Source organism: Cupressus sempervirens, chromosome 3 (assembly GCF_028749045.1).
Source record: "Cupressus sempervirens isolate cs-2001-9-10 chromosome 3, ASM2874904v1, whole genome shotgun sequence".
Classification (NCBI taxonomy): domain Eukaryota; kingdom Viridiplantae; phylum Streptophyta; class Pinopsida; order Cupressales; family Cupressaceae; genus Cupressus; species Cupressus sempervirens.
The window spans coordinates 157,902,271-157,928,132 of NC_143120.1; the positions used below are offsets into that span (position 1 = coordinate 157,902,271).

General features: G+C 37.4%; 1 protein-coding gene across 4 annotated transcripts in view; it reads right to left on the minus strand.

Moving 5' to 3' along the window:
* Positions 1–25,862, minus strand: part of KU70 (ATP-dependent DNA helicase 2 subunit Ku70-like protein) — a 291,039-nt gene that overhangs the window by 159,798 nt on the left and 105,379 nt on the right. For all 4 annotated transcript variants that reach the window (XM_089818793.1, XM_089818794.1, XM_089818791.1 and 1 more), the window contains 8 exons: positions 19,862–19,976; positions 7,970–8,075; positions 7,703–7,820; positions 7,483–7,566; positions 7,098–7,156; positions 5,038–5,171; positions 4,877–4,920; positions 4,656–4,732 (listed from right to left, as the gene is read on the minus strand). In XM_089818793.1, coding sequence (XP_089674919.1) covers positions 4,656–4,732; positions 4,877–4,920; positions 5,038–5,171; positions 7,098–7,156; positions 7,483–7,566; positions 7,703–7,820; positions 7,970–8,075; positions 19,862–19,976 — 737 coding nt within the window. The remainder of the gene's footprint in view (positions 1–4,655; positions 4,733–4,876; positions 4,921–5,037; positions 5,172–7,097; positions 7,157–7,482; positions 7,567–7,702; positions 7,821–7,969; positions 8,076–19,861; positions 19,977–25,862) is intronic.

The window sequence follows — 25,862 nt, forward strand, 5'->3', positions numbered from 1 at the left end:
CATCCGGCAATCGTCGAAATGGGAATTCTCGGGACTGTATTGACGGAAACGATTGTGGACGGAGGGTCCAGTGTCAATGTGTTGCCTTAAGACACCTGGAAAAGGTTGGGACAGCCGACATTATGGCTACCTACATTCCAGCTACTAACGGCTGATCAACATGAAATCAAGCCATTGGGAGTCCTAACAGCACAACCAGTGACAATTGGAACACAACCATTCTTGTTGGATTTCGTTGTGATCCCACTGAAGCAAAGAGGATATGATGCCATTATGGGCCGAGGGTGGCTGATACAAGCCAAGGCGAAGCACGATTGGAAGAAAAATACTTTATCACTTGAAAGCAAAGGGCGGAAGTACGTCATCGATCTACACACTCAAATGGTGGGGGAAGAAGCTCTATCGTCAGATTCTGAAGAAGAAGAGGATGAAAGGAGGCAGAATATGGAACCAGATTAATAGGGAGCCCTGCGGTTGGAAGGAGGATTGACAGACGATGATTTGGATTCAATGAACGGTCTTTACCACTGGCAGATAGAGGACTATGAACTCTTTCCGAGCTGTAATATGTTAAGAGTTGATGAAGATAACAAAAAAAGACATGAATGTCTGAAGCAACATAGAGAAGCCGAAGAAGGAAAGGTGGTTACGGCTGAAGCTGAAGGGAAGAACATACAGTATGAACTCGAAAGGAGGAAAGATTCCACTGTATGACCGCGCAGGAAGAAAGTATTACGTCGAACCATAGATATAGCAAAAAGGTGCCAGCAGCAAGGAAGACACATCATACAGTCAGCACAGGAAACAAAGCAGAAGGGTTTAATAAAAGTTGCAGCAGTACGAAGTGGACGTGTTCTTGACAGCCAGAAGGGGCAGCTGACGGAGTCCATGGTATCGAGCTTCACAAACAAACCGGGCCATATGGAAAACCGGATGGAGAGATCGTGTACCTTAAATAAACTTGATGAGCAACAGTTGCAGGAGTGGGCTACGGAGGTGACACAGAACGGGCGTAGAGCATGGCACAAAAAGCACTTGAAATTGAACAGGTTTCAGTCGGGGAAATGGGTGTTAAAGTACGATGGCCAAAATGAGATCAAGCTAGGCAAGTTCAAAGCTAAGTGGGTCGGACCATATCAAATTTGGGAAGTGGGTGATAACGGAGCAGTAAAACAATGGATGCTAGATGGAAAGGAAGTTGCCGACACAGTGAATAGGTCGAAGTTGAATGTCTGCCATGAAAGAAGTAACGCACCTCCGTGGACGAACAACTGAGAGAAGAAGACTGTAAGTACTATACATATGTAAATATTATACATAGTTATTCAGAAAAAAAAAAAAAAAAAGAGGAAATGGAAAAGATACCGTACAGCTTTTTAAAGGATGGTACTGTACAAATTTTATATGATAGTGATGTTACCATACAGTTTCTAAAAGACTCCCACCGTACGGATTTTTTGGAGGTTTTGAGCAAGCATACGGAAAAGCATTAAGTCTAATATGTACCGTATGGATTTTTAAATGAGGATGTAGTGTACAGTTTCTAAGTAAAGGTTACCATACAAATTTTCTGAGGATTGGTTGTTGCACGGTTTTTAGACATCGTACGGATCTTTAGGAGTCACCGTACAGAGTTTTGGAGTGAAGCTACCATACGGATTTTTTAAGTCAATTTTTTATAAGCCATCGTACGGCTTTTAAGCCTGTGTTCTTGTACGACTTTCTACCTCACCATACGAATGTTATAAAAATCTAAGTACCATACGAATTTAGCAGAGCACTTGGCGAATGGACTTTCTTGACATACGGATTTCCTAGGCAAAGCCTAGCGTACGGATTTCTAAGACAAAGCATGGCTTATGGATTTTAAAGTTTTCATTATATACTTGAAACATTAATTGGATACTAATGCCGTACGGATTCCATTTTCTGTACGGATTTGTATGGTTCTGACGTCACCGTACGGATTTTGCATAATATGGGGTACGGTTTTTGCATAATGTGGCGAATTGATTCTATAGGTTTTGGCATACGGCTTCTACTTGTTATTACATTTAGACTTTGGAGGACGTTATAGGATATTGCATAAGGAGTCGATACGGTGGCAAGATGTATGGTGTAGTTGTACATTGGTAGCACAAAAGGGTGACAAGAGGTTTTCTAAAATTAAAATAAAAAAAAGTCGACAAATCAAGAATGCTCAAAATGAGTATCAGATGATGACATAAGGAAGGAGAAGCACCAGCGATTGCCAGAAAGAGTGTGGGATTAGGAAAAATTGCAAAAATAGTGTGTTCTGTGCATTTTTGTGTGGGTTTCGGAGTGCTCATTTGGTCTTGGCGGAGAGGGGCGCTGCCCCTCGACCCCGCAGAGGGCATTGCCCCCTGGACCCCTAGTCGTTGCGGATATCAGTCGTGGGAAGTGTGACCAGTTGATGACACCTAGAGTTGCTACAGGCATGGACAGTGTGTGTCAGAGGTGGCACTCAGAATAGGTGTTGGCCGTGAAGCTGTCTTGGTGGATGTAGGGAGAGCTCGGGAGGAGTTGATCATCCAATTGAAGGCAATTCAGTGTACCCACAGTTGGAAGCAGAGAAAGTAGCATAGGTGGCTATCAAGGTCAGCTTGACTATGGAGACAGTGTGTTTTGGAAACCAATTTGGCGCAGGCACAGAACGAATGTGAAACTGATGTGGCAAATCTATCTTGTTGTAGTTAGTTGTTTGAGTTTTGTTCTGTAGTTGTCAGGAGACGACTTTTCTTTTTGGGGGCGATGATGTCGTTGGTAGAAATTGTGCATCAACCAATAGGGCCCTTCGGAAAGGTTCTTGTTATGTAGCCGACGGGTCCCTTCGGGAAGTTCTTGCTATGTAGCCGATGGGCCCTTCAGTAATTGTCATGTAGCCGATGGACCCCTTCAGGAAGGTTCTTCGGAAAGTATTTATACCCCCTTCGGGAGGCATTGTAATCATCAGATATGAGCGAGCATAATGTACTGTTTGGCATATGCGAATAATAATAAGTTCTGCTATTCATATCTATTGTCTGTGCGTTGATTTCTTTACCCAGTATGGAAAACAAACTTACTGACTATGAATTTAGTCTTCCTAAGTCGGTGTCTATCATTTCTTAGTAACAAGTTTTATTCTTAATCTTATCTATATTCATTATTATTTAATATAAATCATTTATTGATATAATATTATTATTTAAAATTCAATCAATTTATTATTATTATTTTAATAATATATTATTATATTATTATTTTAATAATATATTATTATATTATTATAAATAAAAATTTATTATGTTTATTTTTGAATTTTTTTTTATATATAATAATTACTATTAATTGAATCCTACATTAGGGGGATATTACAGCATGAGGTGAAAACCAGAATCATACACTGCTCTCATCAGTGTGTTCCAAAACTCTGGATAGGACATAGGTCTAGTTGTCAACCACCTTGCTTTTACTCATTACTAGCTGAACATAAGAGAACTATAAATTACTTAAATGTGCATATGTATAAAGAGTGTCAACAATTGCATTCTTCCAATTTCGTTTGCTATTTTAATTCCTTCACCTAAAATATTTTAACTCCTAGTGTCAAGAGTCAACTGCACTGTACTGATCCAAGCCCAGACCATAGAGGCGACATAAATTTTCAAAAAGAAATCCACATTTGGTAAATGTTTGTTGGTGCTTTATTTAGTTTCTTACATTTAGTTTATTTCCTGTATCACATATTAATTTTCTTGCATTAATTTATGATATAACCACATCTCAACATGACTTTGGTGAGGTTGGAAGATATATTGTATAAGGCCATTATGAAATCCCAAACACCAATCACAAATAATTAATAAAAGAACCTAAATGCCACACCTTTCAGCTCACATTTGGAGGGGTTTTGGCTGTTATTTTTTGCATGGTACCTTTTCTGTGATGTGGAATGTATATTCCTAGCGGTGATAAATGTTTATTTCCAGTTATTAATAATGCAGGCTATTATTATTTCTTCTCATGTAAGAATATTAATAGAAAATATTTTTATCTTTACAAATTGATAAGCACTATTTGAATTGTCTATGTTTCTATAAATATATTGCATGTGAAATTTCAAGTATGCCATATCATATCTTTTGTCACAATAGTTGTCTTTTCACTTGATACCATATCCAAATTTCTCCTGATGAGTGATGGCAAACAACTTTACACAGAGTAAATAAGTCTAATTATTTTCCACCCAGATGGAAACAAAACCATAGAGATAAGATTTTGTTTTGATGTGTTGCATTTTTTTGGACGATTCCATAATTATGACCTATTCATTCTAATCTATCATATTGTAATAAAGGAGAATATCTTTAGAGCAAAACCAGAATCTTTGCTAGAACATAACACTGAACAGTTAGCATTTGGCCATCATCACAACGATCCTACCCAAAGATTTAAAGAATTCAAATAGCCTTATCGGTTAGACTGAATAACATTATATTTCTTTTTGTGGATGTTCAGTTAAAGACTTGCAATCAGATATATTGAACAGCATTATATAGTTCACAATTAGGATATTTTCAGTTGAATGCAATATATTTTTCTAAATGTGGAATATTAGAGCACATAATCTCTCAAAAAAATGACTGTCTTACTTCTGATATGTTTGGAATCTTGCCAACGGTTCTGTAACCAAGGCACCCGTATCAGCACAAATATACGACCTCTCTAGCTGCACATAAAAGCAAATGCATTCATCCAAACCTCGAATATTCCAAATAAAATGTACAACAGTACTAACTTTGCTTTCCCCACAGATACTGAAAACTTAAATGATTCAATCATAAGTGCAATGCGATAATCTCCCAGTTTTCACCTTCAAAGGCTTGTTGGTCACAGAATCAAGCCAAGTAATTTTTCCTGCAGATAAGTAAGAATCAAAATTCATACTTAAAATAATTCAGGTTTTGATTTTAATTTTGGCATCAAACTTGCTGATGCAGAACACATATGCAAAAGACGCAGAATTTAGTGTACCTGTTTGGGCAGGCCGAATCAAAGCATATGTGTGTAACCCAATTGACAGGCCATCAGCGACCATCAATGTAATCTTCCGAACAACACGCTTCTTGTACATCCTCTTCCTCAATTGATTTGTGAGATCTTCAAACCTATCAAACAAATCCCAATTTTTGTCATGTTATAAAACTGCTTTATTTCAATATCTAACTTTCATCTTGCCTATTTGATGAAAGTAACTAACAATTATATTCAAAACCAGCATTCAACTGAGAACATTCGATAGAATCAAAAAATTTAATAATTTCAAAAATTGAAGTCCTTTTGACAATTATTACAGAGTACATGTTAATCCTACAAACCAGTATTGGGATCCTACTCTACGACCTTATGCAGAATTTTGACAGCATGGCCATGCAATTCTTATATATTAGGTCAAACATGCCAAAATTCTATTGGAAAGTTCAAGACAGATACATGATTCATCGTTATTAGAATTTTGCGTACACCATAATACCTATAAACTAATCCCAGATCCAGATGAAAAAACATTGCTAGTCTATATTAAACATTATGAGACAAGTTACAGAGGGTATATAGATAGTTCTCTTAAATAAATGCATCAAGGAGATGACAAAAGGAATTGGTATGAATTAATTCTCAATCAAGAGGTAAGCTAACTCAATCTGCTTGAGATAGAAGAGGCCTAGATGTCTCCTTAAAGCATGCATCAACGAGATGACAAAATGAAGTGGTATGAATCAACTTTCAATGAAGAGGTGAGTTAATCTACCAGAGATAGAAGTGCCATAAATTTAATGGAGATGGCACCTAAAAAGAATCAATCAAGAGTTGATGCAAAATCCTTGGCACTTTGTCCGCATCTATCATGCGACAAGACAAGATACAAAAAGTAACATACAAATGTATAGGCCTCTTCAATGCAAGCATCGACAAGATGACAAAAAAAGAGGTCTGATTAAAAGGTGGCTTAAGTCAATCCAACTAAGATAGAGGTGACCTCGATTGAATAGAAATGACACTTAACTCCATCAATCAAATTGATGTGGCAGTGCACTTGTGTAATTAAAATCAAGGTGTGCACACTCATTGCGAGATACTTAAGTAAGATTCAATAAATATCCCAAGTAAATTTGTTAAATAAGAGCACTATCACAATTAAGATATAAGATATCTAAGGTGAACAAAATATTGTACCAACAATCATTTACACTGACAGAAGTTTGTGTTTAATGTCCCTTTTCAATACTTTATAAACCCTGCAATTTCAAACTACAACTATACATCACTATATATATAATATTGCTGAAACCAAACCAATGTCATCATTATTAAAGCGAGCTAGGTATTTATAGTCAAGACGTTCATGTATACATTGTTCAAAATAACATAGATAAACAGACGCAACAACAAAGACAAAATTCACAAATTTAATATTATTTTGCAGCTGAGATCACTAAAATAGTGTTGTAGCAATGACATTACAGAAAACTGAACAGCAGATATACAGTGCAATCTACTCTATATGACTCTGATTCTGGGTCAAATTGCCTCAAGAACAAGGGGCTTTTGTCCTCAACTCCTACCTTGAAAACACGAGGTTTTCCATCCTCTAAACTTCCACAATTCTGATGGTTTCCATCCTCAGGCAAAATAGTTAAACAGAAGTATTCAAACTATGAAAGAAAGTGTTCAATAAGAAATGCATGATCTCCGTTCCTCTGCTGTAACTCTCTAAATTTATTTTCTTATTTAAAATATGCAAAGAATACCTTACTAGTCAATTTTAATGATGAATCTCCTACAAACTTCACCCTACCGACTGGTAGTTCTTTAGTTGTAGAATACTTTTCTGATACGGAATAGAAATAAAAAAATTACACAAACTACATCTTTTGCAAAATTTAAGGGAAATGAAGCTAATTTGCAAACTGTTATTTCTTCAGATTTACAGCATTTTTCAAAAATTTAATCATTTTCCAAATATGCTTTAACATGATTTGTTTCAACTTATAATTAAAAGGCAGAACTTTCAACTATGTGGAAAATATACTTACTTTTCTGCAACCATTGGCATGAATTCCGATGATTCATCATTCTCCAACTCAAGCATATCCTGTCACAAGTTATTTGTAAATAATCCTTTTAAACTCAAATACAGCAACAGAATTGTTAAAATTACAAGACAGGAAAATGCCACACACACACTCAATAAGATCACTTTCACTGAAATTATAACAATAGCTCTAAATTTCTAATAATAGGGCACACAATCTATCAGGTAGCCATTACAACTCTCAGTCATAATCTATCATTGCCATTTACTCATTAAAAATATATTTCATTTATTATAGTATCAAATATGATACATAATAAGACAATTAAGTTCCTAGAGCTCTATTTTACAAAATAATATACCATGCACTGTAAAATAAAACATACCGCAAAGAAAATGGAAACATTGAATTCTTCGCCCGATCTACTCAAGGGGAAAAGCTCAATTGAAATACCCAAATCTTGTGAATCCTGCACATCAAACACGGAAGATCAAGAAAATAACAGATGCAGACACACATACAAACATCACTATGTTCCAGCACATTATGCTGGCCAACCCAATTATCTACACTACGAAAAATAATAGTGCATTTGAGCACCTTACCTTGGCCCGTTGAATTGTTGTCCTCCTCATGTCTGCTTTGACCCGAGGATCAGCATTTTCAAAAGGATCATCATTATTTGTGAATAATAATATGCGTTTATCAACATTTCTAGTGGATCTGGAAGAATAAACAAAATTAAAATACACAACAAAAATTCTTTCCAGATTCAACATTATCATAAGAAATGACACTAAAACATTTTTCAATTCAGGGCATGGACCAAAATTCTATCCCTATCAGAGACAAAAATGATTCTACTGCACTACCCTTTCCGCAGGAGTCCCTGAGCAACCCAAAGTGCACTGTACAAGGGATTTTCTCTTGAACCAGCAACAATCCAACTTTGACTTCCAATTTCCTTTTCAAAAGTATCTGTCAAACAAATAAACAGTATAAAGGAAGAAAAATAAGAAATATTTACAGGCACCAAATCCTCTAAACCTCGGAAAAGCAAGACGAAAAACAAAAAGAAATAAAAAAGAAGTTGCCTGGGTGAATCAACTGAGTGTCTTAAAAAATAAATATAACAATGCACCACAAAGATTCAATTTGCTCAAGCATTTCCCCAAAAGAACGGATCAACTAGATAATATGCAATGAGTAAGAAGCATTGGATCCATGTTCAACACACAATGTAGCCTTTTCAGGTAGATAACAGTGAACACACGAAAAGTTAACTAAACAATGGTTCCAGATACCCAGTCTTCAATAAGGGTAACACAAACAGCAGAACAGATAACAGAATATCCGTTTAAATGAAATCCAACTTGCTTCTAGCAAATTAATAATTAGAAAAGAAAATTACAATCTTATACGATTTAAAAACTTCCAATCAGAATGGCCTAAAATCACAATCTCATAAACAAGTTTCCTATAGTTAAACTTCAGACTGCTAAAGAAATTTGAGATGCATATCATAATTATCAAGTTCATAACGCCCTTACAATGCACAATTTACAGGCCCTGACTCCTTTTTGTTAGTATTTTTCATTTCAATCTTCTAGGCTGAGTGACTTGTTTCTACAGAAAAAGTTCTCCAAGTGAAAGTTTGTCCACAGGAAAGTTCTCCACGGGGAAAGTTTCTCCACGCGAAAGTTAGTCCACGAGAAAGTGAAGTCCACTGGAGAATATTTAGTCCAAAGGAAATGGTTCCACGGAAACCCTTCTTTGCAGTTTGTTTCTTTAAGTTGCCCAATGTTGAACTCCTTGGCAATATTTCTTCATTGCACCCTTTGTAACCGTCGACGCTCTCTGTGTGGGATTCTTGAGTTTCTAACCACATCATGTAATGATCATACTTTAGCGGTTACTTTCATGCAGGTAGCAATAAGAACACTATGGACAAATTGTGTAACCATGTTGTAATGTTCCCGAACGGTTTCGGTAATGTTCCCAAAAGTTTCAGAAATGCTCTCCAACAGTTTCTGCTGTGATACCAATGTAATGTTCCCGAACAGTTTCGGTAATGTTCCCGAAAGTTTCAAAGATGCTCCTGAACAGTTTTTGCTTTGATACCTCTATAATGTTCCATTCTTGGCAGTACTGGCTTGTCCGTACTACACGGCCTTAGTTGCCTGTGCTGCACGGCCTTAGTTGCCCATGTTGTGTGGCCTCAGTTGCCCATGCTCTATTGCCTCAATTGCTCGTGCTGCGCAGCCACAACCCATGTTGTGCAGCCTCAAGTGCTCGTGTTGCACGGCCTCTACCCATCTCCGCTGCCTCAGTCGCCAATGTTGCGCGGCCTCAGTTGCCCATGCTGCGCAGCCTCAGTTGCCTATGTTGCACAACCTCAGTTGCCCATATTGTGTGGTAGTCAAGGGGAGGTTGTACGATAGTCCAAGGGAGGCTATATGGTAGAGGTAGGACAAGCTGTACACGGAATGAAGACCGAGTCATTCGTACGGTAGGAGGGAGGAAACCGGCCGATGGTGTACGGATAGAGGGAAGAATGCCCAATCATGCAACCATAAACTTATAGATCTGAATTCGTTAGATAAAGCCAAACAAGAATGGAGATTGAACACGAATAATCCTTCAATTAATATTTGCCAAAAGATGGTACTCCGATTTGGCAGATCCAAGCAAAGTATTATATACAACGGAATAGGGTGAGGGTTGAATCCCACCGAAACCAGACAAGCCAAGTAGGGAAGATCTTTCACTTCTGAAATGGCGAACAACAGAGAATCTTAACTGGAATTCACAGTACAAAAGAAATAATCCAAATCGCATACCTACGACTACTTACAAGCCGTGCTTAAATACCCATCGGGGAAAGCGTTTCTGAGAGTGTACAAAGATAGCCCACAGCAACACTTACCAACGGACACTAATATAAAAATCAGTCCGAGATATACTAAATCAATTGGAATCACACATACAAATATTATCTTGGGCCACATATTAATTAATTAAAGTAACTAATTAAAGGTCCTTATATTATTTAAATTATGGGACCAGTTAATTAATTAATTTAATTTTAAAAATTACATTAAAATTTCGAGACATGACAAATCCTCACTGCCCAAAGATTGCTTGCCCTCAAGCAATCCGTCATCTAACAGAACACCAATAGCTCCAGGGTCCCAAATCAAACGCACAGGCAAGACAAGTGAAATGACATCAATCCTCTGCAGCACCACATTGCTATCAAACTTTCACTGCGCCACTCTGATATAAATATTATCGTATCTCGAGTCACCAGGATCCCAAACCAAACACGCAAGCGAAATGAGTGAATTGTCATCAAACCTCCCTTGCACCCCACTATCATTAAGCATCCGCTATGCCACTCTAATATAAACATTGTCGTAGCCTTCACCAAGATCCCAATAACACAAATTGATGAAATCTTTCATGTCATTATGTTCAAAAATCTCTTTGGGTATGGTCATGCACACAGACATTGATGCTAGCACAAACTTACCCACTGACACAACCACAACAATCACTATTATATTCCTAACGGATGAAACCTTGACGAAGAGAGCTTCAGTAGTGAATGTTGACGAAGGGGGGCTCGACTGTGAGAACCTCGGTGACATGACCTTCGGTGAAGGGTGCCATGATGATGGAAGCCTCAACAAAGAGTACCTCAGCAAAGGGAACCTTGGCAAAAAAAACCTCAACAGAGAGTACCTCGACGGTGAACAAAATTTTAGCTGTAGATAAAACCTCAATGGCACGCAGAACCTTAGTTGAAGCCTCGATGATGGATATAGCCTCGACAGCGAGCAATGTCTCAATGGCAACAAACGTAGCTATTGCGATGGATGAGGCCACTGACACAACCACAACAATCACTATTATATTCTTGACAAATGAAACCTTGATGAAGAGAGCTTCAGTAGTGAGAATGTTGACGAAGGAAGGCTCGACTGTGAGAACCTCAGTGACATGAGCTTCGGTGAAGGGTGCCATGATGATGGAAGCCTCAGCAAAGAGTACCTCAGTAAAGGTAACCTTGGCAGAAAAAACCTCAACAAAGAGTACTTCGGCGGTGAACAAAATTTTAGCCGTAGATAAAACCTCAATGGCACGCAGAACCTCGGTTGAAGCCTCGATGATGGATAGAGCCTCGACAGCGAGCAATGTCTCAATGGCAACAAACGTAGCTATTGTAACAGATGCAGCCACAATGATGGACACACAAAGATGACAAAGACAACCATGACGTCGTCGATGGATACAACTACAACAACGGATACACCCTTGACGACAGATACAAACTTGACATCGATGAAAGACACAACGACATTGACAGACGCAAAGACGGTGACGAACATGATGATGGACTTGGCAATTGACATGACGACAATGACGACAATGGACACAATGAAGATGACATACATGACGAAGACAACGGTGTCGAACATAGCAATGGACAAGGCGGCAGTGAAGACAACGAACACAATGACAATGACAAATATGGTGACAGTGACAACAACGCACACAACGATGGTGACGAACACGAACTCGACGACAGACACGAAAGTGACAAATATGAACTCAACGAGGTATACAAACCCAACGTCAGTGATGAACACAACAGTAATAGACAAACTCGACGTCAGTGATAAACAAGACGGTGACAAACACAACAACGGTGATTGATACGAACTCGATGATGGACTTCAAGTCGATGACAGACACAAACTCGATGATGGGCACGAACTTGATGTTGGTAACGGACATGACGGTGATGGACACGACAGTGACAAACGTGAACTCGACAATGGACATAGACTTGGAGTCGATGATGGAAACGACAGTGACGGACACGAACTTGATGACGAACACGGACTCGGCATCGGTGATGGACGTGATGGTGAAAAATACAACGACGATGACAGACATGAACTCAACAACGGGCACGGACTCGGCATCAATGACGGACATGATGGTGATGGACACGATAGTGACAAACACGACGGTGACAGACACGAACTCAACAATGGACACAGAGTCGGTGTTGATGACGGACACAACGGTGACAGATACGACAATGGTGACACACACGAACTCGACGATGGACACGAACTCGGCGTCGGTGACGGACATGACGATGATGGACATGATGGTGACAGACACAATGACGGTGATGGACATACAACCTCAGCGATGAACAAGACCATGATGACGGACATAGCTTCGATGACAGCCACAGAGCCTCGACAACAGACACAACTTCTATGATGGACACAACTTAAGCAACTAATGGAACTTCCTCAACGAATAGTGCCTTGGTGACAAGCACAATCTCGAGCACAACTTTGATGATAAGCACAACTTGATCCGTCCATGTCTTCAGAAGATTCGTGCAAGCAACCTCTTCATTTTTTTGGTGTTCTCCTCATGTTGGTGTAGTAGGAAGATTTAGCAAATCCTCTTGGAGCAGCCCTATAATCATGCCTTCATTCTCCTCACGTAAAGTATCCCCCTTCTCATTGTTATTCATTCTCTCCCACTTGTGCAAATGAAACATTAGTTTTTCTTCACAATGCTTGAAAACATTACTAACCAATCTATATGTTGCTATAGAGGGAATACATTCTAGGCCCATAACATAGATGTGATGGGTTGGGATATTTCATCCATCTCTTCAATGCACAAAATCATAAGACTCTCCATAGCAACTGAAATCTTAGTATCATGATCTTCCTTGATGGTGACCAACAAGTGATGAAATATATCATGGACCAAATTTTGCAATTCAAGATCTAAGAGAAGGTTACTTACTTTGACATTTGCACAATTCTCCAATATTGTAAATCTCCTACCAAAAGGGTCACTACTGAAGTCATTAAGACTCTAAAAGCTGTCAAATATCAATTGCAATATCTCTATCATGGTGTTATCATCATACGCTACTTTAGGAGCCGAAATTCTCAAGACCTCACTTAGACCTTGTCATGGTGTCTCAAAAGCCTGGGTTAACGCCTCCTTAATCAGCGAGAGGATTCTCTATATAAATCTTGAAGGTAATTGATCCACCTAATACAAACATACTTCCAATATATCTAACGGAAGATCAACACACTCACTGAGCTCTTTGTCAATCCTTTGTAGTGCCTTCAACCACCACTCTCCATCGATGTTCAAGGCCATAGTGTGATCCAAGTACCAAAATCTCTCAATCATCCCAGCAAGCTGGCAAGATCACTAGCTCTGATACCACTGTAATGTTCCCGAACGATTTCGGTAATGTTCTCGAAAGTTTTGGAGATGCTCTCGAATGGTTTCTGCTCTGATACCACAGTAATGTTCTCGAACGGTTTTGGTAATGTTCCTGAAAGTTTCGGAGATGCTCCTGAATGGTTTCTGCTTTAATACCGCTGTAATGTTCCGTTCCTGGCAGTATTGGGTTGTCTGTGCTACACGGCCTTAGTTGCCCATGTTGCGTGGCCACAGCCCCCCATGTTGCGCAACCTCAATTGTTCGTGCTACACGGCCTCTACTCGTGCTCCGTCACCTCAGTTGCCAGTGCTGTGCAGCCTTGATTGCCCGTGCTGCGAGGCCACAGCCCATGTTGCGTGGCCACAACTCGAGCTACACGGCCTCTACCTGTGCTGCACAGCCTCAGTTGCTCGTGCTACGCTGCCATAGTTGCCCGTGTTGCGCGGCCACAATTGCTCACGTTGCGCAGCCTCAGTTGCTCGTGTTGCAAGGCGTCAATTGCCCATGTTGCGCAGCCATAGTTGCCTGTGCTACGCAGCCTCAGTTGCATGTGTTGTGCGGCTTCAATTGCCCATATTGTGTTAGTCAAGGGGAGGTTGTACGATAGTCCAAGGGAGGCCGTACGATAGAGGTAGGACAAGTCGTACACAGAATGAAGGCAGAGTCGTCCGTACGGTAGGAGGGAGGAAACCGGTTGATGGTGTACAGATAGAGGGAAGAATGCCCAATCATACAACCATAAACTTATAGATCCAAATTCGTTAGATAGAGCCAAACAAGAATGGAGATTGAACACGAATAATCCTTCAAGTAATATTTGCCAAAAGTTGGTGCTCCAATTTGCCAAATCTGAGCAAAGTATTATATACAACGGAATAGGGTGAGGGTTGAATCCCACCGAAACCGGACAAGCCAAGTAGGGAAGATCTTTTACTTCTGAAATGGCAAACAACAGAGAATCCCAACTGGAATTCGCAATACAAAAGAAATAATCCAAATCGCATACCTACGACTACATACAAGCCATGCTCAAATATCCATCGGGTAAAACGTTTCTGAGGGTGTACAAAGATAGCCGAAGGCAACACTTATCAATGGACACTAATATAAAAATGGGTCCGAGATATACTAAATCAATCGGAACCACACATACAATTATTATCTTGGGCCACATTAATAAATTAAAGTAACTAATTGAAGGCCGTTATATTATTTAAATTCTGGGACTAATTAATTAATTAATTTAATTTTAAAAATTACATTAAAATTTTGTGACATGACACATGTCAGAGACACGATTTTGATATGCATGAAGAGAATGAGGAACATAAAGAGGTTTTTCGATTCTTCAGAAAAAGTGTAAATCAAAGGGTGAAATTTTTGAAGCAAGAAGATAGTGATAGAAAATGAGGAAGGAAGAAATTGTTGCATCTGTATTCTTGTCTACAACGTTTTATCACTTAATGATAAAACAAGATTAAAAACTGGTTGTAATACAGTTACTTCATCAATTAGTTGGAGGTTGTGGCCTCTAGAGGTAGTTGCCTCAATCTGATTAGTTTGAAGCCTTCTTTCTGTTGAGAAAGTTGTAGCCTTGGATGTACTGGGTTGTAGCCCACATTTGCAGTGATTAGTGATACCATGGTATTAACCGAAAAGGGTTTCCACAAGATAAATTCCTATGTCTTTGTTTTTTCTTTGCTGTCTTCCAATTGTATTTACTTTTAAATTTTTGAAATACTAATCCACTCCCTCCCCCTCTCAACATTTCTTAAGTTTTTCAATTGGTATCAAAGTTGAGTCTCTCCTTCAAAGCTTAAAAGCCTAAGAGTAGATCTGTCATGTGTCACCATGAGTTCTTTAGAAGGTCTTGCCACAAACCGTGCACCCTTATTTGATGGAACCAACTATGTCTTTTGGGTTGTGTGTATAAAAATATACATTATGTCATTATGTTTTAATGTTTATCTTAGTATGGTCGATGGATACACCTTTCCAGCCCAACCACCCACTGATCCTGATGATAAAAAGGATTTTGAGAATAATGCTAGGGTCATGAATGCCTTATTATGTGGACTAACTGAATCGGAATTTGTGAAATTTGTGCATTGCACCTCAGCCAAAGAGGCACGAGATAAGTTGTTCAATGCCTATCATGGAGATGTCAAAGTCAAGAACGCCAAAGTTCAAACACATAAGGTTGTTTTTGAAAGTCTTCGCATGAAAGAAGATGAGTACATTGCTGCATATTTTCTTTGGGTTGCTAAAGTTGTCAATGCATTGAAAGGCTTAGGAGAAAATATTGTGGAGAAAACAGTGGTTCAAAAGATTCTTCGCTCTCTTACCATGAAGTTTAATGCTAAGGTATTTGTTGTTGAAGATAGGTCTTTGTTATATTCAAAATAAGTCTTTGTTAATGTCCAAGTTCAGCAAGATTCCATATGAACTTTGGAAAGGTAAACCAGCTACAATCAAGTATTTCAAAGTCTTTTATAGCCCATGTTATATTAGAAGAGATGAAGATAACTTGGGTAAGTTTGATTCTAGAGCTGATGAAGGGATCTTTCTTGGGTACTTCTCAAAGAGAAAAGCTTTTAAGTGTTACAACAACAGGTTACATATAATAGTTGAAAGTGTTAATGTTAAGATTCATGAGCTTACTAACAATTGTAGTGAGAATATGGACAGACCAAATGAAGAAAAAAATCAGACCAGCACTAATGTATCTTCTTAATCGCCTCCCACACAATGTGGAACAGCCAACAAAAGTGTAAAAGATGCCAAAGAAAAGACACAGTGACATAGTGCAAATGAAGGTCCTCCACATAACAAAGTTGAAACCTTACATGGGCATTTTGAGCATGATATTCAACGTGAAATTGATGATTCCCCTTTATTTAAAACTCCTTCTAAGTTTGTTCAAAAGAACCATCCCTTAGATCAAGTAATAGCTGAAAGAAGAACAAGGGCTACTAGAAAGGATCTTAATTATTTTGAGGGTGATGATCTTTCGTTCATGTCTTTGTATGAGCCAAAATGTTATGAAGAGGCAGCCAAGAATGAGAATTGGATTGCAGCGATGAAGTAAGAAATAGAGCAAATCAAAAAGAGCAATACTTGGCAGCTTGTGCCAAGACCCAAGGACAAGAACGTGATTGGGACAAAATGGGTGTTTTGTAAAAAGGCAAATGAAGAAGGTAAAGTTGTTAGAAACAAAGCTCAATTGGTTTGCAAAGGCTGCTCACAAGTTGAAGGTGTGGATTTTGATGAGACTTTTGCTCCCATTGCTAAGCTAGAAGCAATTAGAATATTTCTCGTTTTGCTTCCTTCAAAGGTTTTAATGTAGTAACCCCTCACGGAACTAATATTCAAATGCAATTCTTTTGGAATTAGTAGTGCCAATACATGGAAACGAGATGTAACAATGATGCCAAAATTTTTGATTCTGAATTATGACAGCAAAATCATATGCTGATGAAGTACAATGATAATAGTGATGCCTGAGAATGGAAATGAATCAAGCATAGACACTGTAGCGCGGCATCCTGCATGCGTACTGTAGCAATCAAAATTTATTCTCCAATTTAAGCACAAAATAGAACTCCTGAATTGAAGCTCTCCCAAATACCAAATTCAATGGATATTTCACCACCTCAAATGGTTGCAACACTAAAGAGTTGACATTCTCCAATGGCTGGCTGAAATCAGAAATCTTAGTTTCTTCTCCCAACTTGATATCAAATTCAATTCAAAAAATCGAATGATAAACAATGAAACTCTCACCTCTTTTTATACTTTTCCTTGTCCCTCGTAGAAGGAAATAAAATATTTAATAAATGCATTCTCTAGAAGTTCCCCCTTCCAATAATTAATGCACTTGCTAGAAGCTTCTCTCTTGCAATACAATAATTAAATAAAATATTTAATAATTGTATTCTCTAGAAGTTTCCCCCTCCCAATAATTAATGCACTTGCTAGAAGCTTCTCCCTTGCAATACAATAATTAATTGTGCTTCTAGAAAATTAAATCTCTAGAAGCTTCCCCCTTCCAATAATTAATGCATTCTTCAATAAATTAAATTAATTAAATATAAAGTCAATCTCTCTCTTCTTCTTCTTCTTTTTTTTTACTTTATAAGAAATTAATTTAATCAATTTCTCCTTATTTCTCCACTTAGCCTTCGGAGAATGTAAAGGCTAAGAACTCCACTGATATGCTAAAAAGATGGGGATATTACATTTAAGGTATTCCAAATGGATGCCAAATCAGCGTTCTTAAATGGTGACTTGAATGAAGAAGTTTATGTGGAACAATCGAACGGTTTTGTGTTGACTAATGACTTGGACTATGTGTGCAAGCTGAAAAAGGCTTAGTTATCGGTTCAAGTATCAGACCCAGAATCCAGATTCGAGTTTGATCCCAGTCCGGATCCGCGGGTGGATCCGTGAGGATCCAAGCAAGATCCGTGATCTTCCCTGTGGATGTCGTTGGTAAATATTGTGTAGCCGACAAGATGTATGTCATTGTTAAATACTGTGTAGCCGACGGCCCCTTCAAGAAGGTTATTGTTATGTAGTCGATGACCCTTCACGAAGGTTCTTAGGAAAGCATATGTACACCCTCCAGGATCATTGTAATCATCATCATAAGCATAATGTAATGTCTTTGGCATATGTGAATGATAAAAGGAGTTCTGTTGTTACATGTTCTTGTTCCATTGTTTGTATGCATTAACCCGTTTACCCCATACAATAAACATCTAGCGTCATTGCCCGATGGACCTGGAATGAAGGCAGAGGAATGAAGACTAATGCCAAATCAACTTAACAAGGATAGAAATAAGATAAAGGGAAAAGATGGAATACGCACCGTACAAGAAAATTTAATTTTGGCACAACAGGCCGAACGCAGACGGAGGTTTTAGCAAATTGTCGACGAACACCAAAGCACTGAGGAATTGTTGGAGGAGACTCGACAGCGGGTGGAATTGGTGGAAGAAGCAAGGGAGGAATTTTTGAACCAGCATTCACCGAGGGAAGAGAATCCAAATGGAGGGGAATTAACTCGCACGACTCGGAGTGCTGAGGGAGCACGAGCGTGGAGTGAACTCTTCGTCCGCGATACACTTCCAGAACGGACAATTTCGTTTAACAAAGACCCTTCTTCACCAAACAGTGCAGCTGCTAGGAATAAGACGACTACCCAAAACGTCGGTGTCGGAGTGCAAAGCGTTGGTGTCGGAGTGCAGAACGTTGGTGTTGGAATACAAAGCGTCGGTGTCGGAGTGCAAAACGTCGATGTCGGAGTGCAAAAGAACGTCGGTGTCGCAATGCCGAATAGTGCTCCACGGGAAAGTTTCTCTATGGGAAAGTTGTCCACAGGAAAATGTTAGTCCATGGGAAAGTGAGGTCCACTGGAGAATATTTAGTCCACAGAAAATGGTTCCACAAAAGCCCTTCTTGCAGTCTGTTTATTTAAGCTGCCAAGTGTTGAACCCTTGGCAGTATTTCTTCATTGCACCCATTGTAACTGTCGACACTCTGTGTGGGATTGAGCTACCAGCACCAGAATGACTATAGTTGTTGCTTCAGTCAATTAAGCTGTTGATACCAAAGCCCATAGAATAGTAGAGAACCCCCCCAATAATAAGTTCAGCCCCACACACGCCTCTACAATTCTATGGCCTAAGTATTTGTCCCATAGAATTGTAGGGGGCGGAACTATCTATAGTTGGACGATTGGTCGCCTACTATTCTATGGGGAAGGAACGTAGAGATAGTGTAGTGATCGAATCACCGCATAAATTGATCGCCAAAAATGATGCCTACAATTCTATGGGGACCAAGGGGTGGAGATCAAATTGACACTTCTATCCGACACAGCATTTTGGTAGCTTAAGTTTTTGACTTTTATCCTCAGCAAAGCCAGAACAAAACAAAAAAATTAAAACAGCAGTTGCTTGATTGAAATTGACAGTATTTTAAATTATAAAAACGAACAATAAGGATTCAATTTGCTCAAACATTTCCCTGAAAGAATAGATCAACTAAACAAGATGCAACAACTAAGATGCATTGGATTCATGCTCAACACATAACTTGGCCTTTTCTGCCAGCTAAAGTGCAAAACATAATCTAAACAATGGTTAAACATACCCATTCTTCAATAATGGTCATGCAAACAGCATAACAGAAAACAAAATATTCTTTTAAAAGCAATCCAACTTGCTTCTAGAAATTTACTAAAGAGAAAATAAAATAAAACTCTTATACAATTTTAAAACTTCCCAACAGAATGGCCTAAAATCGCAATCTCATACACAAGTTTGTTATAATTAAACTTCAGACTGCTAATGACGATTGAGATACAGAGAATAACTATCAAGTTCAGCATGCCCAGAGATGTTCACCAAATTATAGTGCATAGTACTGTAAGTGTAAACACACGTGACTAATATTAACTGAAGATTCCTAGAACCCACCCTCTATGTGGCTGAAGTGTTTAATCAATCCCGCTGTTGGGCGATCAAGGTCTTCTCCTTCACGAACATTAAAAACATACACACCCTCAGATTCCTGCAAATTTCTTTTCTCTCTCTGCAACAATGCATATGAAAAAATAAGACAGGCAGAACATGGAACTATCATGTAGAAAACATCATTACGTTCTAGAACCGATTCCCCTTCATCAAGAGTTAAAAAGTAATATAAGAAAGCAGAAAACAATAGAAACTATCCATGTAACTATCTATACTAATATACATTCAGCAACGACAGACAATTTCAAATTGAATATATAATGGAACATAGATAAATTAGGTGGACACTTATTATAACACGAATTTGAAGCAGAGCTGTATAGCTTTTAGCCTTTTACAAAGCATAGAACTTTTACTCAGAAATGAAGAAAATATATGCATATATTAAGATTAACAAAAGTTCAGGGTAAAGGAATATATTATATCTTCCAATAAACACGCCCATGGGGGTGAAAATCTGAGGGCATCCCAATTCAATGTTAATCTCTAGAAATGAACACAACGTTCGGTAAAAATGAAATCAAAGCAAAGACATGTCATGACAATCAAAATGGTCAATAATAGGTAAATTAGACATATCTACACACCATATGGCTTCCAGATTTGTCTAATGAGTGACAACTGAGATATTGAATACCTTCTGATCAATCTAAGCACAAGGTGTCTAATATTGCAGAATTTGTCACTGTCAAATGGGTGAGACACTATCAAAGTTACTTGCATTATTGAAATTTGATAAATCTGCACGAATGTTACCAAAAATATGATATATTCATTTGAGATTATCATCCATGACTTCTGCCACCTATTTAAAAGACATAGCATGTCATGTTTATGTTATATTTTCCACGTTGAACTGTATCCTTGGAGATGATCAAATCACAACATATTGAATAAAAATTCACTAAATTATAGCCGTGCATGGTATAAATTGAAACACACCTATAGTACAAATACAGAGTGAACACAATGACAGAGACAAATATTAAGTGACAGTTTAAGAATAGCATTTTGTCAATTTAAAATATGCCTTTGTGCAATAAATATATGAGAAGACATACATGAACCTCCAGAAAATTGCCTATGAGAAGAGGGAAGAAATGAGTAGTGATATGTGCATTACCCCCAGCGCCTCTATTTATAGATTCTTGCAGTACCCCTTCTAGTATGCAACCTAATTTTGCTGAGATACCTTCCATCTTCTATGTCAACTGTATGGCATTTGAGTATAGCTTTTAACCTTCATTACTTTTTCAAAACCATTTTTCTGTTAGTTATTTTGAATACTCTTATTTGATTCATCTACTTTTCTCTTACCTGGATAAATCTTACAGTATCTTCCTGTACAAATCTGAAGAAAGGAACATGATTTCATTCCCTAAATGCTCTTGCCACTGGGAATCATAAGATGATCCCCTTTTCTGATTTCACATGAAAATTTAATATCTTACAGCTTTGTTGTGTTATATTGAAAACAATCCTGACAAAACTGAAAAACCAAAGCCCTACCCTTCTCTACTTGTTCGCACACTTTAAACACTTGCAATCTTTGAATAGGCTAATATTGGTAGGGCTTTGAGTAACTACCATTGTCCTATCCAGGCTCTGACTATCCATAAACGTCCATAAAATTAATCGTATATTTAGTGTGAAGGTAAATTTCCATTAACGTCTTTTCCATTTCATTCACTACATGTATAAATACATGTAATAACTGTCATTCAGTAATACCAATTGCCAATCATTAGGATCAATTCTTGATAGATTACCATCACACGAAAAACTTTTGTTTTCTCTTCTCTGGATCCTAGGTTCATGGAGAAAAAACTTAGTTTCTTCCAATATGATCAAGTTGTCCATTCTTCTTGTAGTGGACTCACCTACCCAAGTGGTTACTCCTATCCTAAAGTTAAACACTAGATATTCTGCAGGCATGATGGCTTCTAAATATTCACCTGTTATTCTCCTTATATGCTGTGCAGCATCCCCATAAGATTGCTAAAATTGAATCTTCCAAATTGTCCCAATTAACGATGCATATTTAATCAAACCTTTCCACACACCATTTGTTACATCCCAAATTTTGACCTAATATAAATTTATTATAGCCGTTGAATGGATTTTCTTTCATAATCATGTGAAAATGGTAGTTAAATATATCCGTTGTATTTTATGAAAATGTTGTTGTCATTATTTGTCTAATTGTTTAATGATGATGGTTGTTATCCATTATTTGTCATATGATGATGATAGTAGTTAGCAGTTGCTTGGTTTCGGAATTATGGTTAATAATTAAATTCCTTACTAATATCTATGTTAAATGTTATTATGGATTTATCATGGAACTTGTTATTATTGTGGGAAATGTTGCACGGGTGATTGCAGGAGAAGACGAAGGGGAGAAGCATTGCTTAACGAGATCAATAGAATGGGGTATTATCATAGTCCACTTATCTGGTCAACAGTTATGACCTCTAACTATCTTGGTAAGGACCTAGCAACTTGTATAACAGGGTACAATCATTGGGACGCGCATGAGCTATTAGATAAACATTAAAAATATTAATGATTTTAACTTAATTAAAATACATACCTTTAACGGCTTCTGGTTGACATTTCAATCATTTCATTGTAACACATTTATGTACATGCACATAGATATAGAAATAAAAGTGACACCATAATATCATTTTTATACAAGATTCTATCTAATACATACATATAAATACACGTACAAGAAGATAAAATAATCTTCCAAATAAAGCATATATTTAGATATACATAATAAAAATACGACCTTGGATAAAACATATAATATGACACCATCTTATAAATACATCTATGTGCAAGTAGATAAATATATTATAAATTATCCTTGATTTATAACCTTCAAATTCTTTTCATTATTTATTCAATTTTTTACTAGAAACCAAATTGCACACTTGGCATATTATATCGACGTCCAAGAAGGCAAAACATTCTTTAAGAGTTACGGTTTCTTGGAAGCCTTGAGATATCGAATACCTTAATATATTTGGGAGCCGTGAGAAACCTGAGAACAAGAATTGATTTTCTCTTCCAACACTATTTCCAATTTATCTCTGTAGTTCTTGTCACGTCATTTCCTTCTCATTTTTACCTCTGCTGAAGTCGTGATTGATAATCACTCTAAGCTGTGCATTTGGAATTACTCTAGTGAAGGAACTGGATTGTTAGCATCCAGCCAAGGCTCTTCTCTCTTCAAACAACCAGGTTATCTGGTTCGTTCCATATCCGATATATATTGTTATGAAATTACTATTGCATTTGTACTTACAGAAGTAAGGTATATTTCTATGAAATGTTGAACTTCATCTTTGTTTGGTATCACCGAACAGGTTCTCAGTGAGTCAGACATTCCCATGCTGAGTCGAGACCAATTGTTCATGACAAGTTTATACATCTTTAATTTTACTGCTATATGAGAAAATCGAATTGTATTGTTGCCAGTCTTAAGATTATTTCCCTCAAGTCATAAAAGCTGAATATAGACAGGAACATGTAATATTCATACACTAGTTGAGGATCAGCAAAATGAGTTGGTTTACTCTGAGATATAAACACCAAGGACTCACCCCGCTGTATGGCCAAGTAAGAGGTGAAGAGGTGATAAAGAAATTTGCAATAACATGGAAACAGAATCAGATACGACATAACAATTATGTATCATTTTAAAAGGAAAATCATTTAATAGCTCATGCATGTTCATATTTATTGTTCCTCTATTGTCAAGTCAAGCGGTGGTGATCAGATAATTGAACCCATCCAAAAACCTTGGCCAAGGTCAGTAAAGGCATGTTTGCCATCTTATGATCACTTGATGTCGATAGTGCCAGTTATTCAAACATGTCCGTCCATGACTGTGCAGACATTCTAAAAACCACAAATGCTCAGGTGGCTGGACTAGTAGTACCCCAAGCCTAATCCCGGGGTAAGGAGGGTCTTTCTATTCAATAGATTGTGTGGGGATGAATATGGTCCAAGGTCGAGAGGTTAAGCCTAAGTCAATGCTTCTCCTCTTACCGAAAGCCGAGGCTTGCACAACTAACTAAAGACTCGCCAGTTACTTCTTGTATGTTTCTTCTTTCCATTCCTGATATACATTTATATTCCTCTTGTAATTGATCATGTATTTACTTTACTATATGAAGGGAAAGATAGAAAATCATTATTTCAGTTACTCTAGCTAATCAGTTACTTCAGTTAATTGTTATTTCAGTTACTTTAGTTAATCAATTACTTCAGTTAATCCTTATTTCTATTATTTCAACTAAATGGTTATCTCAATTAATCATTAGTAGTTAAACCAGTTGAAGTCTCATGAAAAGGATTTAAGATGTTTTGTTTTTCTAAAGTTGAAGAAAACTCTTTCATTTCTATGTGAAATCAGATATTAGTTCTTCTTTATTTTATTATGAAAATCCGTTTGTTACACCATTTTATGCTTCAAACTAGCTATTTGCTCATGAATGTTATAATGTATTGCCATAATGGTTGATCATAACCAAGGTATATCGTAATATATACTAAATAGCAAATACAATATAAGATACAGATCAAGAAGATGAAGTTAATATGTGAATTCTAGAAGTAACTATGAAAAATGATTATTGGCATTGAAACAAACTAATCACATGATTGACGATCGGTCCCAAGCAGAATTGAACATAAACAGCATTAGCTGCAAATCAAGTTTTGCATCCTTGAAGTTAAAGTTATTTGAAGATCTCTCTTCCTAGAAATGGTGTTGACAGAACCTTCTCTAGCCAATAGTGGCATTGAAGTTGTGGTGCAGGAGCACCCATGCCCTCCAATGAAATAATGAGGTCTTAGTTTGGGATGTTAAATTTATAGCTTCACTCAAATTGAAGCATTGGGATAATTCTATATATTTACATTACATATATACACTCACATATATGTAAATAATATATATATTTACATATATATAGATAAATATATATATTTTTGGATGATTTAATGATCTCAATTTAATCCCATGTCATCGGGCTTATCTCTTTACATTACCGATATGCATTATGGTTGGTATTAAAAGCACCGACAGTTGTTATATGTTTGAACTCCTGTAAATATATATATATATATATGGATGATTTAATAATCTCAATTTAATCCCATGTTATCGAGCTCATCTCTTTATATTACCGATATGCATTATGATTGGTATTAAAAGCACTGACGGTTGTTATACATTTGAGCTCCTGTAATGTAATCTGTCGTTGACGAAAGGTTGTGCCCACGTAGGGACATGACCCTACGTGGAGCATATATCACACAGTCATGTCCCTCCGTGGACATGACCCTATGTATACTTATATATATTGTGCAATCATTGCTGGAAAACCACCAAACACATAACGTGGCTATTACATTCAGCGACTTCACCACTTACATCCTGCGGCATACAAATATATATATTCTGCAATATGATACAGTTAATAAATAGAATTTGATTCTCAGTATTGACTTATATATACAATCATACTGTATCTCATAAATATGTCAAATGGCATTACATTTTTGAAGTTTGTAATTCTACCAGAGATCCTATTATCATTTACATGGTATCAGAGCCAAACTGAAAGAGCATATATACTCAGTTATCATTAAACTTCAGATTAAAATCATGGTGAACCACATAAGAGTGGAGGATAGACTTGAAGGTGCTTCAAACTTTGTTTCATGGAAAACTCGAACTATGATTATTTTACAAGAAGTTGAATTAGAAGGGTATGTGGAAAAAAATAAGAAAATACCTTAAAATGATCCAGATAAAACAACTTGGAAAAGACAATAATAAAGCTATGAAGATCATAATAGATTTTGTTAAAGATCACATACTTCCATCCATATCAAATCTCAGAACTGCCTATGAAAGGTTAAC